General features: G+C 41.2%; 1 protein-coding gene across 1 annotated transcript in view; it reads right to left on the reverse strand.

Annotated features, from left to right (window-relative positions):
* Positions 1 to 19,564, reverse strand: part of DENND1A (DENN domain containing 1A) — a 502,559-nt gene that overhangs the window by 159,099 nt on the left and 323,896 nt on the right. The window contains exon 12 of the mRNA XM_044920818.1: positions 18,828 to 18,929. Within this exon, the coding sequence (XP_044776753.1) occupies positions 18,828 to 18,929 (102 nt within the window). The remainder of the gene's footprint in view (positions 1 to 18,827; positions 18,930 to 19,564) is intronic.

Below are 19,564 nucleotides of genomic sequence, written 5' to 3' on the forward strand. Positions count from 1 at the left end.
GGGGGGGGGGGGGGGGGGGGGGGGGGGGGGGGGGGGGGGCGGAGGGCCTGTAGTAAGAGAAACTGATACTCATCCGTTCTCCTTCTGCAGAAAGCCACCACTTAGATGCAACCAAAACTGCAAGGAAAACAAACCTCTCCATGAAAGCAGACACACCTAGTCCAGTCTTAACACTGCAAACGTAACACGTGCAATAACAAAAGCAGTATTCCCTACCCCACATTCCTGCTGTACCTCCTCACTGAAGGTCTCTTGACTTCACCTGCTTCTCTGTCCACATGCACTCCTCAGGCAGCAGAGGGTAGAGACTGGATCACTTAAATCTAGGATTGGACACCTGGCCCTTACTTTCTTAACCTTTCTGAGCTTCCGTTTCCTTTGCTATAAAATGAGATATCTGCAACATCCGTTAGTTGTGAGGATTAAATACAATGGATGACCAGCGCCCGGCTAGCTCAGACGGTAGAGCATGAGACTTTTAAATACAATGGATGTAAAATGGATGGTGGAGGCAGCGAACTGCCTCCATTCTTCGGCGTTCACGTTTCCTCTTGTCCTTAGACTCCTGCAACCATTTTTTTTTTAAATTTTTTTATTCTTATGTTAATCCCCATACATTACATCATTAGTTTTAGATGAAGTGTTCCATGATTCATTGTTTGTGCATAACACCCAGTGCTCCATGCAGAACGTGCCCTCCTCACTACCCACCACCAGGCTAACCCATCCTCCCACCGCCCTCCCCTCTAGAACCCTCAGTTTGTTTTCAGAGTCCATCGTCTCTCATGGTTCGTCTACCCCTCCGATTTCCCCCGCTTCATTCTTCCCCTCCCGCTACCTTCTTCTTCTTCTTTTTTTTTTCTTAACATATATTGCATTATTTGTTTCAGAGGTACAGATCTGAGATTCAACAGTCTTGCACAATTCACAGCGCTTACCAGAGCACATACCCTCCCCAGTGTCTATCACCCAGTCACCCCATCCCTCCCACCCCACCCCCCACTCCAGCAACCCTCAAGTTTGTTTCCTGCGATTAAGAATTCCTCCTATCAGTGAGGTCATATGATACGTGTCTTTCTGTTTGACTTATTTCGCTCAGCATAATACCCTCCAGTTCCATCCACGTCGCTGCAACCATCTTTCAACTGGTGGCTCTTCTATTTTCATCCGTCTTTTGCATGAACTTGTCTTTCTAAAACAAGAGGTTGCATCCTATGACTCCAGTCCTCCAAAACTTCCAGGGGCTCCGTAGTGCTAACATGATAAAGTCCAAATTCCTTAGCAAAATATTCCAGGCTCGGTCCAAGCTCCATTTCCAACGTTGTCCTCTACTGAGTTTCAGAGGCCTCCAAACCATCCCTAAAAGCCTGGAATGTTGTTTACCCCTCCCCCCCCACATTCCTGAACAAAATCCTTCTATCAAAAAAAAAAAAAAAAAAAGCCAAAAGCCTTTTTCTGTGATGCCCTCTGTCAGAACAAAGAGCACTTTCTCAGGGCACATTAGCTTATTCCTTTCGTTGATGCCTAATCTTTGCAGGCCCCATGCTGGAAAGGTGCTAGGAACAGCCGCGGATGACCAGGACCCAGCACAGGAGAGCTTGCAGTCAGGCTCCCCCAAGACCAGCCACAAACTAGTTCGTTACTACTTCGAAAGGAACTCTCAGGTGGTATGTATCACCATCCTAGTATTTAGCTTTTTGTATAACTAGTTTTTACGTATCTTCCCCCCCCCACGAGAATGAAGATAAACTATTTGTGCTCAATAAATACAGGTTTCTTTATTACTTGGTGGCAACTTGTGGCGGGTGCGGGGGAAGGTGGAGAGAAAGATGGCCCACTATTTACCTATCCACCTGACAGGAAAAGATGTCCACAAAATACTGCCAGACGGGGGCAAAAATGCAAGTTGCTGAGCAATACATACCGCATGAATCATTTAAAAAAACCACATATCTATATAAGTTTATATGTGAACTAAAAATCTAAAAAGCCATGGATCAAGCATGAAGAGCACAGACCCTGCAGGGATGCTTTCACTTTCTGTTTTGTGCCCTTCTGATTGCTAGGATCTTTGTGCAGCCTCCCCACTGCTTGGACGAAAGAGACTAAAGTCCTAGCCCGGCCTGCAAGGCCCCGAGTGACCGGCCTCAGCTTCTTTCAGATTCGAGGCCCTGCATCCCCTCCACGGCGTCAGCCACGCTATCTGGGCCCCAGTCACATTGGCCTCTCTCGCACCCCAAGACCTTTGGTAGGCCTACTCCTCTGGAGCGCTCCCAGCACCATCACCCCCTTGCCCACAACCCAGTGCCGTCCATAATTTATCACCTGTGTCGTCTGCTGTGGCAGCTGCAAGTGAGGGCTGGAAATGTGCCTTGTGTGACTGAGGAACCGAATGTTTTATTTTATTTTATTCCATTTTAATCCACTAAAATTTAAACAGCCACATGTGAATAGTGGCTACCATACTGGACAATGACTACTCACTCTTCAGGTCTCGGCTCAAACAGAATCACTTCCTGGGCCTGACCCCTCAGAATAGACCAAGGTTCCCTGTCATAAACTCTCCTGGTACCTCTCCTTCAGAGACACAGAGCAAATGTAATGGTGCCTGTCGCAACAATCCCGTAAATGTGTCTTTTCTATTACACTGTATGTTCTAGGAAGGCAGGAACTAGGACCATCCTCAGTGCTGGCAAAACACCTCAAGTAGAGAGTTCTTTTAACAGTCTGACTCAAGTTAGACTGTTCAGGGGGCCCCACTTCTTGCATTAACGGCTCAGTGTCGAAATGAAGTTAAAAGATTTGTTGTTTTGACCAATAGGACACCCAGCAGCAGCTGGGAGGAGGCAAGAGAATCACACTTTCTTTCCCCCTTAAAAAATGGCCTGTAAGGACTAAGGCAGTGATTCTTCCTTTCCTGAATAAGCTAGATATCAAGGCTTTGTTATAAGATCTCCTGGGGAATGTCTGGGTCTGGACAGGGGAGAACAAACTATTGCCTTGTTTTCCCATTTCCAGGGACACACGGACACTGACTCCCTCTGCTACTTTCACATTGGCAGCGAAAAATGGCAGTGTATCTACCGATGCCTTAGTTCTTGCCTCCCATTTGAAGCAAAAAGTCTTGATATGTGAAGGCAATCCCACCCCACTGTCTTTCACAGTAACAGTTTCTGGGAAAACCAGGAATTCATTAGGAGAAAGGAGGAAGAATTAGTATTTATCACACAACCCCTCCCCCACCCCTGCCCCACACTAGGTACCAAACATCATGGCAGGTGTTTTCATACCCAGCTGTGTTAAAATTTCAGAACTGGGCTAAACAGGCATGATTATCCCCACTCTACAGATAGGGAAAGTGAGGCTCAGCTCCACGTCACACAGCTAGTACAGCGAAGGGCAGAGGCCAAAGTCAAGCCCAAGTCCGTCTTACCCCAAGGTCTGTGCTATTTCTTTGATTCTCACTGCTGCCAGGATTTCTTAAAACCAGCAAATTAGATCTGTCCTTGATACTGGTTTATTTCTTCCCCAACTTAATATATCTCCATTATTGCTTCCTTTCATTCCTTGCTTTTCTGTTTCTTTCTTGAGAACATGGTTGTACCTTGACCTCAGTTGGCTTTAATTGCTTCTTCTGCATCCCATTTTCCCCTCAAAAATTCTGGTTCTCCATGGGGGAGTGGGGACTGTGCTAGTTATGTGGAGCTCCAAGCTGGAGCTGGCTCTGACCCTAGGGGCCCAGGTTTCTGCTCCCTCTGTCTCTCCTGACATCTCACTGGTTGAGCATTAAGTCAGAAAGTTAGAGGCGAGCCTTACAATCTAAGCAGCTTTTGTTGGACAAAAGGATCAATTTTCATTATGTGAATGGCTACTTCACTATACGCTATAATGGCTTTGTTGAGCATCTTAAGAACAAACTATCAAGTCCTTAGGATGACATTCTTGGGAATAAAAAAGTACAATTTTAAAACAAAAAGGCCCATTTCCACTATCTGCCAAACAAAGCTCAGGAGGAGTCTTGCACGCACTAAAGCACTCCAGCCCCTCCCCATGTGTTTAAAACAAGTACCTCGCATTTTAAACTGAAACACAGCAGCAACAACTTTTGTATTTTTCTGCCTATTTGTAATACTCTTCTTCCTCCAAGCACTTTTTTTTTTTTTGCTCAGAGGAAGTGAAATTGTCTTTGTTTTCCCTATAAAACAATTTAGCTTTAAAACACCACACATACACACACAAACACACACAAAATTAATGCAGCTGAAAATTCTGCCCAAGCTCAAGGAGGCTACAAGCAAGATCTGAGCTCAGAATAAATGTTATTTATATTATTAGGTGGTCATTCAATAAAAGGATTATTTCTAACCAAATATGTGCATACATGTATGCCTATATACATACATACATATACACACACACACACACACACACATATATATATATATATATATATATATATATATATATATATATATATCCGGGGAGTGTTTTCAAAGAAGGGTTTTCTCCCCCATACTTCTGGCAGTTTAGGTTTAAAGGTCAGATTTAAACTATCACCATGTTTCACAATGCAATCTGTGCAGTGCCGCGTAATGAAATGGTTCAGTAAAGGTGCTCGTGGAAATTCTTTTAATTAGGTCTAAGGCTTTTCAGTTGTCAACATGAATAAACCAAGAACCATTCTCTTGCAAACACAAGGCACAAAATACAAATGTAAGTTACCTTTGAAAAAAACAGATACGCACTTGCAAGAGGGAAGTTATACGTGTTTTGTTTTGTTTTTTTTTACAACATATCTCCGCCAATTTTTTTTTTTAATGCCAACATCTTTCAACAACAAAATGGACTGCAAATCAAAAATAAAAGGGGTTGGTCTATTTCTAATGAACCAGGACACTAATGCCTGGTTCTAATGAAAAGTATTTGCAGAAAGACTAAAGTTAACCGTAACTAAAAATGTTTATCAAGAGATTAATGACTTTCTCCATGGGCAAAAGCCACCTATCTATTTAACTATAATTAGTTCTATAGATCGGTGGTATTTCAGTCAGAATGTGAATGTCCCAGAATGACTCCTGCAAATTGAATGATATCTATTAAAAATGCACCAAAATGCACTTTTGCCCTCAGCAGCACTATCTGAGACCTAAAAGATGAGCTTATCACAGCAGGAACATCATCAAGACTCCGGCTTTTCAAAGCAATGTTGACAAACTAAACTACTCAGATTTGGAATTTTTAGCCATCAGCTCAAAGCTAAATCTAGGGATTGAAACTCGCAGAATGAAAACTGTAAGAACGCGGTAGGTTGCTTGGGGCTGTTGGATTACATTCACACCGAGCTCTGATAGAAAAAGCAAAACTAAATAAACAACTCCAAATATCACCAGCAGCTCAGATTTAGATGGATAGAGAGGTGTTGGCTAAAGCCAACTGGCCTGAGACTTCACGTGGAATGGGGCCGCTCGTAATATACACGTGGAATGGATCAGTGTTATCAACCAACCAACGGATGAATGTATGTCTAGCGAACCCTGAGCATGAAAGTACAACACCCAAAAGTACGCTGATTTTTAGTCTGGGTTCAACTTCTGCCTCAGAGGCTGGCTATTTGCTGGAGGCCTCTAGGCAAGCTACTTAACCTCTTCTCTTCATCCATAAAAAAGGGGGAAAGTACCCCCACCTCCAAGACATTTGTTTCAGAATTGTTATGTAGATTAAATGTCAAGACTTTCAAAGCCTCTAGCACAGTGCCTGGCACATAGTAGGAGCCTAATAGATGGTGACTATTCTTCCACACAACTCAACTCCAAAGCCAAAACCACCCTAGCCATTATTGTAGCATAAAAAAGAATAATAGACTCACAATTAACATTTTCTAGGGCATCAATTACTGAAATGTCACTCATTATGCTAAGCCTGGTGGGTTTATTTAGTGACCCAAACTCGGTGTGTATTTGGGAGTTAATGAAGTGCGTGGTGTTTACACAGATAAAAGCGGGATTTGTCTCAGCAACAATCCTGGGCTGAATGGATATAGATTTCCATGCTTAGGGATGCAGCCAGGCTGGATCCATGGTGGATCACATGGATACATCCGCACAGAGTGAGATATCTCCCAATGGGATCTGGGCATCTCTACCTCCTTGAGGGAGAAAAAAACAGGAAGGGGGGGGTGGGAAGTGTGTATAATAGATGTGTTTCACAGTGTCCCTGCTGTGATGAACAACTTGATCCACTTACAGTTCCAAACACATGATGCATAAAAGAGCTGACAGAAATTCAATTCTTGCAAAGAAAAGCATCTGCTCTCTAGTGGGAACGGCCAAATATTAAGCAGTTTTAAGGCAGGGCAAAGACCTAGAGGAGCACACATCATTATCTAGATAGCCAGAGTAAAGAAATGCAGAGGATTACAAGCGGACGAACGAAAAAGTAGCCGAGATTCCAAGCATTAATTACCCGGAGTGAAATGATTCAAGTTAAATCTTTGTTACGACAAATATTAAACCCAGCTGTGTTTACGTAGCAGTTGTGAAAAAGAAGAAAAAAAGAAATCCGTGTACAGTATCTGTGAGCTCTGCCAGTTAATTGAATTCGCTGGCAGCATTTCCTCCACCACGAGCCAAACATCCTCAAAGATAAAATGTAGCTTTTAAACAGACCTGGGGAAACGGAATCAAGAAACTTCAACCAATAAAACACAACTCTTTACTGGTATAAAAGTAAAGTAAAATTCAGTAATGAAAGGAAGGAAGTCTCTTAAACATTTACTGCATTCCAAAGCTTGGAGCTGCGGTTTATTGCTGAGGTCTCTTCTGATGTCCCACAGTGCTCCTGCTCCAGCATCTTTAATGAAGTCCCATAAACTCCCATAAAATACTTGATTGTTGACAAATCATATACACACACTCAGGGCAAGGCCCCACTGGATCACGATGCTCCTTCTCTCTCTCTGCATCAAATTTACAAGTTATGGAGTGGACACTATCATGGAGAGTGGCCAACACAGAACAGAGACCTACAGACAATTACTTAAAAGCATGAGGGATGAGTGACTGGTGACAGGTAGACACCTGAAGACCTACAAACCATGAAGCCCAAAGCCAAAACATTCCAGTGTTTCAGATGAGACGAGGAAAGATGATTTTTCCATCATAAAACTGGTAATAGTCATATTATGGAAAATTTGGAAAATAGGAGAAAAAATGCTAACCCTTGACGTTACTATCTTAATACACTACTGTTGGCAATTTGGAAGGTATTTTAAAAATCTTTTACTTCTGGGTATCTGGCTGTTTTTCTTCCTTATTCTCATGGTGGATGTATCACTTAATATTCTGCTTTCTTCACTAAATTGTATCTTTGGCATTTCCTGTGTTGCCCATAATCTTCATAACCATCATTTTTAATGACTGTAGGGTACATGCCACTGAATAGCAATAGGTTAGATTACCTTAATTACTCCCCTTAATTTTGGATATTAAGGTTGCTTCCAACTTCAGCTAACATTAACATAAACAATGCTATTTGGTTAGGTGACTTTGTCCATTTAGAAGTATTTGCCAGAAAGAAAAAACCTTAAAGTCAAATTACTCGGTCAAAAAAGAATACACTTTAATGTCCCATTACATATATCCTCATATAAGAAAGTGTATTATAAAAGAGCACCACTCAGGCTATAGAAAGCATGAAGTAAAAAGTAAGCGGACAGTAAAGGCTTCCACATATATGTGCATACACAAAAGCCTACAAATTCCAGGCCAACGAATATTAAAAAGGACTCTAACTGAGCCATGGGAAATCTTGTTCTCCAGTAATAAAATGTGGTATGTCCACATCACTGGAAGCCTGGAAGAGTTTGAACTCCCTTTTATCAAGCTTTTTAAAAGCCCTACAATCTATGTACTGGCTAAGCAGCTTACATTTAATACTCATTTTTTTTATATAAAGATTTTATTTATTTACTTGACAGAGAGAGACACAGCGAGAGAGGGAACACAAGCAGAGGGAGCAGGAGAGAGAGAAGCAGGCTCCCCGCAGAGCAGGGAGCCGGATGCGGGGCTCGATCCCAGGAACCTGGGATCACGACCTGAGCCGAAAGCAGACGCTTAACCATCTGAGCCACCCAGGTGCCCTGGTACTCTTTTTTTTTTTTAAGATTTTATTTATTTATTTATTTATTTATTTATTATAATATTTTTTTTTTTAGGGGGAGTAGAAGCAGAGAGGGAGGGAGAGAGAGAGAGAATCTCAAGCAGGCTCCATGCCCAACACGGAGCCTGATGCAAAGTTTGATCTCACGACCCTGAGATCATGACCTGAGCTGAAATCAAGAGTAGGGTGCTTAATCGACTGAGCCACCCAGGTGCCCCTACACTTAATACTCTTGAAGGAACAAGAGATGTTATTTAAAATTTAGGGAAGAAATAGGTGAAGAGTGCTTAGTTAAAAGGCTGTGGAGGGAGGGGACATTATGTTTTTGTTCTCTGCACCCTGGTGGCCTTGAGATAAACATGAAGTCTATAAGCAGGCACGGAGATCAATAAGAAATGGACTATTCTTGCAACATTCCTCCTCCAAAATCCACAGCTGGGGAACAATACAATATTGTCAGTAAGAAATGTTGTATCTGGGGACGCCTGGGTGGCTCAGTCGTTAAGCATCTGCCTTCGGCTCAGGTCATGATCCCAGTGTCCTGGGATCGAGTCCCACATCGGGCTCCCTGCTCCACGGGGAGCCTGCAAAAAAAAAAAAAAAAAAGAAAAAGAAAAAAGAAATGTTATATCTGTAAGTCTCATGGAACCCAACAAAATACAACAGTATTAGCCTTGTCCATCTGTCTAGGTACCTAGTAGAAAGCCAGAACCACCCTATGTCTAAAGTTACCCCTTTACCCATGTTCATAAATCACATGAAAATCAACAGTGCTATTCTGAAAGCTACTCAATATTGGAGACTCCTTTTTAAAATTCATTTCCAAGTCCTCTTCTTTTTAAAAATTACCTTGAGTCATAACGGATATATGACAGAATGCATACAAAACACAGTTTGAGGAGTTTTGACAAATGTATGCCACCTGTGTGACCACCACCACAATCAAGAAACAGAATGCTTCCTTCACCCCAAAATGTTCCTTGGTGCCCCTGTCAGTCAGTCCCCGTCCTCCCCATCCCAGCCCAAGGAAACTGCTGATCTGCCTTAATCCACCACAGAACAGCTTTCTCTCTTCTAGAATCTTACATAAATGAAATCATATAGTATATTCTCTTATGTCTGGCTTCTTTTGCTCAGTGTGAGATAGTTCAGATTCACCCATGTTGTTGAACAGATCAATTGTTTCGTTCTATTGCTGAGTAGTATTCCTTTGTTTATACATTCACCAGTTGAAGGACACTTGGGTTATTTCCAGTTTTTGGTGATTATGAAAAAAGCTGCTTAAAGACATTTACATACATGTATTTGTGTGCGCGTAAGTTTTAATTTTCTTGGGTGAATACCCAGGAGTGAAATACTTTGTCAGAGAGTAAACATAGGTTTAAGATACACATTTATAAGAAATGCAGTCATTTTATTTTGGTCATACCAGTGGGTATATGGCGGTATGCTCATTGTGTTACTAATCTGCTCCTTCAAGGATTGTGTGCACTGGCCATTTGAATATCTTTTACTGCTAAGTGTCTCTTCAATCTTTCGCTACTTTTTAATTGGACTGTCTCCTTATTATTGAGTTTGAGGGTTCTTTGTATATTCTGGGAAAAAACCCTTTTTCATATATACGTATGGAGAATATTTCAGTCTATGGCTTGCTTCTTCATTTTTTCAATGGTGCCTTTTGAAAAAGATAAGCTTTTATTTTTATGAGGTTTAACTGATCACTTTTTCTTCTTTTATGATGTGTGCTTTTTGTGTCTTATCTGAGAAATCTTTGCCTATCCCAAGTTCATGAAGATTTTCTTCTCTATTTTCTTCTACTTATAGTTTCTGCTTCTGGGTTTCAGTCCATAATCCATTTTGAGCTAATATTTACATGAGGTAAAAGTCGAGATTCACTTTGTTGTGGTAGCATCTGTTGAAAAAAAAAAAAAAACCCTATCATTTCTCTACTGAATTACTTTAGCGTATTTGTTGGAGATCCACTGGCCATTTACATGTGGGTCTAATTCTGAAATATTTGTTGTGTTCTATTGAACTATATATCTGTACAAGCTACATTTATTATAACTGCATAGTAAGTCTTGAAAGTAGGTAATGTAAGTCCTACAACTTTGTTCTTTTTCAACAGTGTTTCGGCTATTCCAGATCTGTCGCATATTCATATACATTTCAGAATTAGCTTGTCAAGTTGTTTTTTTTTTTCTTTTTAAGCCATCTGGAATTTGGGTTGGGAATATATTGAATCTATAGATCAATTCAGGGAAAATTAACATCTTTAAAATGTTGAGTCTTCCAATCCAAAACATGGAATATCTCTCCATTTGTTTAGGTCTTTTAAATTTTTTCTCAGAAATATTTTATAGCTTTTGGTATACAAATTTTACATATATTTTGTTAAATTTATTCCTAAATATTTTGTGTTTTGTATGCTATTTTTAGTGGCACTTTAAATTTTTCATTTTCCAACTGCTTATTACTAGTATATAGAAATATATTTGTCTTATATACTGACCTTATCCTGCATGCTTGCTAAACTCATTTATGAGACTCCTTAGGATTTCCCATATACATGGATCATGTCTGAATGAAGACAGTTTTACTTCCTCCTTTCTAATATTTAGGGTTTTTCTTTTCCTTGTCTTAGCGAACTGGTTAGAAAGACCAGTCAATGCCGGACAGAAATGGGAAGAGCAGATATCCTTTTTTTGGTTCTCATTCTGAGAGGAAGAGCATTCTATTCTTTCACCATTAAGTAAGATGTTAGCTGTAGGTTTTTTCCAGATGCTCTTGATCACAACGGGGATACCTAGTTTGTGAAGATCTCTTAATCATGATGGGTGCTGAGTTTTTCCTAAAATAATTTGTCGGTATGTTTTGATACCGTTTTTCTTTTTTAGTCTGTTGATATGGTAAACTAGATTGATTGATTTTCAAATATTTAGCCAATCTATATTCATTTGGTCACCATGTATTGTTAATATTTTATTAAAGATTTTTACATCTATATTTATGAGGTATATTGGCCAGTAGTTTTCTTTTCTTGTAAATTCTTCATTTGGTTTTCATGTCAGAGTAATGCTAACCTCATAAAGTAAGTAGGGAAGTGTTCCTTTCCCCTTTATTTTCTTTTTTCTCCCCCCCTTTATTTTCTCAAAAAGTTAGCGTAAGATGCTATCTGTTCTTAAGTGCATGATAGAATTAATGAAACTATCTGGAACTGGAATTTTCTCTGTGGGAGTTTTAATTACAAATTCAAATTTACTTAATAGTGCTATTTTTCTTATCGTGTAACTTTCTGTAATTTGTGTATTTCTAAGAATGTTTATTTTACCTAATTTATCAAAAGTTATAGGCATCAAGTTCTTTATAATCATTCCCTTACTTGCTTTTCTCTTTCCCTTTTAAAAAATATCCTATTTATTTTGGAATAGTTTTAGACTTCCAGAAAAGTTGCAAAGATACTACAGAGAGTGCCCATATACTCCACACTCTGGTTTCAGTTTCACCGAGTAGGTCTTATATTATCACAGTACATTTGTCAAAACTGAGAAGCCAATGCTGGCACATTATTAACTCAATTCCAAACATTATTGTGATTTCACTGATTTTTCCATTAATGTCCTTTTCCTATCCCAGTATCCAGTCCAGAATTCCACCTTGTGTTCAGCTTGTGCCTCAGTCTTTCCTATGTTTTTTTTTTTTTTTTAGGACCCTGACAGTTTTGAAAAGTACTCAGCAGGTATGTTATAGAATGTCCCTCAATTTGAGTTTAACAGAAGTTTTTGTCATTATTTGACTGGGTTTTTGGAAAGAATACCAGAGGGGTCATGTATCCTCATCGTATCAAGGTCACGTGATATCCACACGACATCACCGGTGATGTTAATCGCTTGAAGTAGTGTTTGACATTTGTCCGCTCAAGTTACACTTTTTCCCTTTCCCTACTCCGTTTCTTGGAAATGAGTCACTAAGTCCAGCCCACGCTTGTGTGTGTGTGTGTGTGTGTGTGTGTGCGTTGCAGGAGAGGGGTGAGCAGGATTAAGCTCCTTCTCCTAGAGAGGCGAGTATCTACAGATATTATTTGGAATTCCTCTATGAGGAAGATTTGCCTCTCGTCCCCCATCCACTCTCTCTTTGGTTGGCATTTGCACTGTGTATCTTTTCCATCCTTTTACTTTTCATCTACCTGACTCTTTAAAATGAAATTCTTGTGGACAGCATACAACTGGGTCCTGATTATTTATGTAATTTATTACTCTCCTTTAATTAAGAGTATTTAGACAATATACGTTTAATGTAATAATCAATATAGTTAGGAAAGTTAGCAGGATGATAGATTTACCCATTTGTTCCATCTTTGTTTGGTTCCTTTATCCTCCCCCCTCCCCCCCCAAATATTTTGGATTTTTAATGTTGGCTTATTAGCTACGTGTTTTTTTCCCCCTTAGTGGCCCCTCTAAGAGTTACAGTATACATCTTTAACTTAATAGTCTACCTTCAAATAATGTTATATCAGTTTACATAGAATTTAAGAATCTTTAAACAGTGTACTTCCTTTCTCCATCCCCACCCTGTCCTCTGTGCTACTGTTGCCGTATATTTTACTTCTACCCATGTTACAACACATAATACATTGGTATTATTTTTACTTTACTCAGTTGTCTTTTGTAGAAACTAAAAATGAGAACAGAAGTCTGTTATATTTACCTACATACTAACTATTGCTGGCACTCTTCCCTCCCATTTTTCTTCTGAAGAACTTCCTTTAACATTTCTTGTAGTGTCTACTGACAATGATTTTCTCTCACTTTTTTTCTCTGAATAGGTCTTAATTTTGCCTTCCTTCTTGAAGGATATTTTCATCCTATTGAAGGACATAGATTTATAGGTTGACAAAAATGTTCCTTCATTACTTTTAAAATGTCATTCCATTATCTCCTGGCTTACGCAGCTTCTTATAATTAGTCTTCCGTCATTACTTCTTTCTTTTATATAATGTGTCTTTTTTCTCCAGCTAATTTTAAGCCTTTCTATTTATCACTGGTTTTGAGTAATTATCATTTTGGGCTTTTGTGTGGTTTTGTTTGGATCTACTATGCTTGTGGTTTGTTGAGCTTCTCAGGACTCTGACTTTACAATTTTCATCAAAAGTAAAAAAAAAAAAAAAAAAAAAGTTATAATCTTTAAATAATTTTTTGTCTTTCCCTACTTTCTTCTCCTTCTAGGATGATAAGTGTTTTAGTCCTCTTGATATTGTGCTATGGGTCCTTGAGGTTCCATTAACCTTTTCCTGTCTTTTCTCTTTCTCTGCTTCATACTGGCTAATTTTCATTGCTATGTTTTTCAAGTTCCCTCATCTTTTATGTGGCGGTGTCTAATATCCACTTAAACCTTAGTGAAATACTCATTCCAGGTATGATATTTTCCACGTCTACATGTTCCTTTTCAGTCTTTTTATATTTTCTGTTTCTCTTCTCATTTAGTTCAGGTCTTCCTCTAAATTCATGAGCATATTTATAATCTTTATATCTTAAGGTCTTTGCTAATTCCACCATATCTGTCATTTCCAAGCTTGTTTCTATTAACTAGTTTTTCTCTTGGCTATGGGTTACATTTTTCTAATTCTCAACGTTTCTTGTACCTTTACAATAGGATGGCAGATACTGTGAATGTTATACTGTTGGGTGTGGATTTTATTGTCTTTTTTATTTTTTAAGATTTTTAATTTTTTAAAGTGATTTCTACACCCAGTGTGGGGCTCAAACTCACAACCCCGATATTAAGAGTCACATGCTCCACTGACTGAGTCAGCCAGGCACCTCTATTTGTCTTCTTTTAAAGAGGGTTGAAGTTTATTTTGACAGAAAGTTGAATTTCTTGCATACCAGGCCTTTTCTTTTTAAAGAAATAGTTTTGCTTAAAACTTTCACTGAAGTTTACAAACATAAAGTACACATAACATTGGTGTTTATCTTGATGAATTCTTGCCCAATACCAGTAACTGGTATTAAACAACAACAACACCCCCCCAGCATGTTGCCAGCATTCCCGAAGCCCTCTCTTAAGCTCCTCAAAGCTTGCTGTTAAGTTTTGTGAGGGCAAGGCTAAAATTATCTTTACTCTAGAGCCAACTCAGAGTACTACCAAGGCATGGCCTCCTGTGGTCTCCCAACAATTGCTCCGAGTGATCAACAAGATCTCCTTACTCTGGTTGGTCAGAATTTGAATGTCTGCTACTCTGTGTGAGCTCCACCCTACACATGGGCAGGCCCAGTCTTCAGCACATTAGCCAAGAGGACCTGATTTCAATTTCTGGAGCTCTTTTGATGAGTGGCTTCCAGTCTGGTACTCTGACCCACAAATGTAAACCACCTCTCCCTCAGATCTCTGACCCTTCAACTCAGCAAGACTGTTGTGCTTTGCTGGGGACCCCCCGCCTCGTGGCACCACGGTCCAGAAATGTCTCAACGCAAAAAGCCAGGGGAGATGGTAGGCCTCCCTTCACTTGTTTCCGTTCAATGTCCTGAATTGCCTGTTGTCCAACATGTGAAAACTGTTGTTTTTATATCTGTCCAGAGTTCTAGTTGTTAATGGTGGGAGGATAAAGCCAGTTCCAATTATTCCATCATGGCTAGAAGCAGAACAAAGGCTCTTTTAATAAAATTTCAAGCATGGGTGCCATGTTTTGCAAGATTTCATCTACCAAAATAACCCAATCCATATGTCCCATCCACCCTTCCATCTATCTATTCAGTCGCTGCTACATCTCTGTGAAACAAAGATGAATAAAACTTAATTCCTGCCCTCACAGAACGGACAATTTTAAAAGGTAAAGCCAGAAATGTGTAATAAATGATATGGCTGGGTGACAAGTATAATTAACACAATCAATACAAGGAGCTCTGAAGATATAGAGAAAGATACAGTCAAATTACTTGGAGAGGTCAGGGAAGGTTTTTACTATTTATTTATTTACTTTTTTTTTTTTTTTTTAAGTAGGCTCCACACCCACCCTGAGGCTTGAACTCACGACCCTGAGATTAAGAGTCGCATGCTCTACTGACTGAGCCAGCCAGGTGCCCCGGGGAAGGTTTTTATAGCCTCACATTTAGTCTTGAAGAATGAGTAAGAGACTGACAGGTGAGATGGAATATTCGGGGGGGCGGGGGGAGAAGAAACTCTGTATGCAAAGTTTGAAGTTATAAAATAACTTGTGAGGTTTGGAGAACTAGTTAACAGTTCCAAATACCTATAATAAAGGGTTTGGAGCTGGGAGGGGAGTGAGTTAAAGCTATGGGAAAACACAGGAGGGTCAGAACCTGAAGGAGGACCCTGAATGCCATGATCATCATCATTTGCACCCATAAATCATTACCACTACCATCTATCATACACATAGGATATATGTTTTACATATATTATATACATTACATTCAATTCCCACAACAACCTATGAGGAAACGAAGGCTCAGAGAGCTTAAGGAATTTTGACCGAGATCACACGGCTAGTAAGTGAAGAAGCCAGGATTTAAACACACGTCTGTCTGATTTCAAAGCCAACAAAAGGAATTTGCCTCTAAGCTATAGGCACTGGGAAGTTCGGGGAGGATATTTTATCTTTCAAAGTTTTGTTTTGTTTTTTTATTTTAATTATATTCATTGATGGAGTGGTTTTAAGAGGGAAATATAGTTAGATTTATTTTTGGAAAGGTCGCTCTGGTGCAAGAGGAGGAAGGGCTGGATTCTGAAGACCAAGTTCGGAGGCTGCTGATAATAGTGCAGGAGAGAAATAAGAGCTTGGATTAGGTGGTGTAGGGAGAGATGGGGAAGAGGATTTGACAAATAGTTTAAGCAGCAGAATTTGTCAGATGCTGTAAACAGGCCGCTCTGACAAAAGGGGAAATTGTGAGGTCAACTGTGGATATGCTGGTACCCTAAAAGTACCTGGACCTGTGCTGAATGCAGGGGACACAGAGAAGCACAGAATGTGATTTCTTCTCTCAAGGATTTGATAGTTCACATAGCCTTTTAGAATCCTATCTGTGCGTTCCACTGAAACACAAATACCTTACAGACCACATTCCCTCTCCATTACTATATCTTTGGAATCTTTAATGGGTCTAGAGCCGCGTGCTGGAACATCATTGTAGAACACTCTCAACCCTGCCACAAACCAATTTGCAAACGAAGAGGGCCTTTTCATGTAGGCTGAGGACTGTTAAGGAACAAACTGTCCTCTAACTCTGGCTGTAACTACTAACAATAATTTTATGAAAAACAAATGCAGGTACCTTTTATTGAACACTGACAATGTGTGAGCAGTGTCCCAAGCATCTGAGGAACGTAACCATCTCATTTATTTGCTACAGCTATCCTAACTACAGGGCTCATACTCCTCCTTCCAAGATGGGAGACTAAGCTCAGAGACAAAAAATAACTTGCTCACATTCCTTTGGTTCCCTGAGACCACTTCACTGATCATTTAAAAAGCATCTTGAGGGGGGGACCCCTGGGTGGCTCGGTCGGTTAAGCATCCGACTTGATTTCGGCTCAGGTCAGGATCTCAGGGTAGTGAGACTGAGCACCACATCAGGCTCCGTGCTGCGTATGTAGCCTGCTTAAAATTCTCTCTCTCCCTCTTCTCTGCTCCTTCCCCACCCACTTGTGTACAATCTCGCACACACATGCTCAGATGTGTGCTCCCTCTCTAAACAAACAAACAAACAAACAATCTTGGAATGTGCCACCTTCAGGAAGCCTCTATTACCTGTCTCCCAAATTTTCTCATCCCCCCGGGCCCTTCTGTGCCTGATTCCTATTTCCCTTGTGGCCCCTATTATGCTATATCGTGATATAGATGTAATTTACGTATCTTTTATCCCCTACTTTCCTCTCTGAAAGAAAGGACTAGATCTGCTTTATCTTTGCTGCTTAATGCCCAGCACTGGGTCAGAGCACTGCAGAGGGACCAGTCCATCCTACTACATGGTTTCTTAACCACCAGTCACTCACTCTGGGCCATCCCAGCGCTCCTGGCCATTCCTAGGCTCACTTACCATATTCACTCAGGAGCTGCAAGGTCCATACCTCTGGCACCCATGGCTTAAAGGAAAAGCTCTTCCACTGAAAGGGAACCAGGGTGGAAACCACATATTCTTTGGACCAACAGAACTCAAACTATGGTCAGGAGGACCTAAGATCCCAGGCCCATACCCTGTCTAGACAGGAAGAGCAAACCTAACAGTGTCTGTTGCTTTCATTTTTCCTACTTCTGCCATCTCTCTGCTGTAGAAGGGGGGCAGTATATAAGGAGAGGAGGCAGCGTGGGGCTTTGGGGGTGTTGAATCTCAGCTCTGCCGCAGCCAGCCGTACGACCTATGGCAAGGCATGTGCTCTCTGAGGCTCTTTTCCCCTGTGAAAAGGAGAGAGAACACCTCCTCCATTGGGCTATGATGCTAACTGAATAAGATCCCTGAATGCAGCAGGCCCTAGAGAGGCAATGGGGGCCCCATGGCTCTCAGGAGTGAGGGAGTTGGGTTTGCCTCCTGGCTCCTCCTCTTCCTAGCTTGGTGAGTAAAGTGGGAATAAGGAAAATACCTTCCTCAGAGCAGTGTGAAGAGGAAATGAGAGGCCAATAATGAGCTCTTAGCACAGTGCTCAGCTCGGAGGAAGTCAGTTAATGGCAGCCATTGTTTAATTAGGCTATGAATGGAATATCTTTATATTGCACAAATGACTCCCCCAAATCTTACACTGAGTTAAGAGTGGAGGAGTTTGAAACCATGTTGCAAGCCATTCATCAACAAACAGCAATCTCTTCCAGATAGCTAACCCCAAGGGGCCGTCGGGACTCCTCGCAATAATGGAGCCCCTCCCACGACATAAATCTAGCGACACAAACCCAATTCCATGTCAGCACACGTGGCCAGGAACATCTACTCCTTTCAGTGTGGAAGCCAGAATAACTTTACAGATCTTCTAGCAGACAGAGCCATGGAGGTCAAACCAGAAACATCAAAACCATATTTCCCAGGGAGTCCCAAACCTCCTCATTCACATGGACAAGGGGGAGACTGGGTCTACTTCAAACAGCTGCCCATGAGGCCACCCGAGTAGTAACATTGAGACTAGCGTGTGGTCATGTGTTAGCGTGGCAAATGTGGCAGCCAGTTGCTTTTGCTAAAGTGAGCTCGCTATCTGGTTAGACCTAAGGTAACCAAGATTTATGGGACATGGAACCACAGAGCACTGTCAGCAGATACCCTGCTACATGGAAAAACGGCTGCTTGATGATGGTCCAGGAGAGAAATGTAGACTTGAAGTGCCCCATGTCGCTCACATGGAAAGCCCTCTGGTCCCCCTTCAGTGGGGTTGCCCAGCGCAATGTGCTGGAGAGGGACAGCAAGACCCCCAGACTCCCCGGCTCCCACAGAAAGAGGAACTGAGGAGACCCGGGGATTGCTTCACAGCCCTCCAGATGCAAGTTATCAGAGCGAAGCAAGACTAAAGAAATGAACCACCCTCCAACTTTCTCCACTGAGACAAAGGGGGCAGAGACAGCAGAGACAGAAACAACCACAGCAGTCTCCCCTCCTTCCCCTTCTCTGAAATCACATCCACGTCCCCTCCCCCAACTCACAGGAGTCAGACCTCAAGAGTTCATTACCCACCACATCATTTGGGAGGCTCTGGAGGTCATCAAAGGGAGTTTCCAGGGTGTTGGTGTCCACGTTGAGGATCACGACATCATCTAGGGCCATGTTTCTGACTTTCTGCAAATAAAAAATTTCCAAGAGAAAAAAATCATTGAAGCACCATGAGGCCACAGATACTTCCACTGGCCCTCTCTGGGGAAGGGGCATAAGGAAGAACAGTGACAAAGGCTTTGACAAAGGCTCATTTTGTGGCAGGCCCAATGCTAGGTGGTTCACATTTTCTGAGTCCTTTTAACTGTCACAAAAACTCTATAAGCTTTATAGTCATCCCCAAGTCCCAGGAGTGGAAAGGGTTTCACAGAGATGAAGCTGACTAAGTTAACATGCTCAGGTCACACAGCTAGGAAGAGAGATCTTTACACTCCAACATTATTTTTTTCTTATATTTTCTTTTCTTTTTTTTTAAAAACAGTAGAAGCTGCAGTCTAAAGCTCTGGCCCCCGGGAACTCTTGATGTACAGCTAGGCCCTATGACACCCACATTCAACCCATCCCCTTTCATTTACCAAAAGCTACTTGCCCATCTCTCTTTTGGACCTTGTCATACTTGGGTATGGAATATGGTGTATGGCCTAGTGTTAACATTTAACATTTCCCTTAAACATTAAGTAGGAAGGTCACACTTTCAGTTGGGTCCCATTTTCCATAGAAACCCAGTTAGTGAGTCAAGGCTCAGAGGCTCTGGCCATCTA

Source organism: Neomonachus schauinslandi, chromosome 13, assembly GCF_002201575.2.
Source record: "Neomonachus schauinslandi chromosome 13, ASM220157v2, whole genome shotgun sequence".
NCBI classification, from domain to species: Eukaryota; Metazoa; Chordata; class Mammalia; order Carnivora; family Phocidae; genus Neomonachus; species Neomonachus schauinslandi.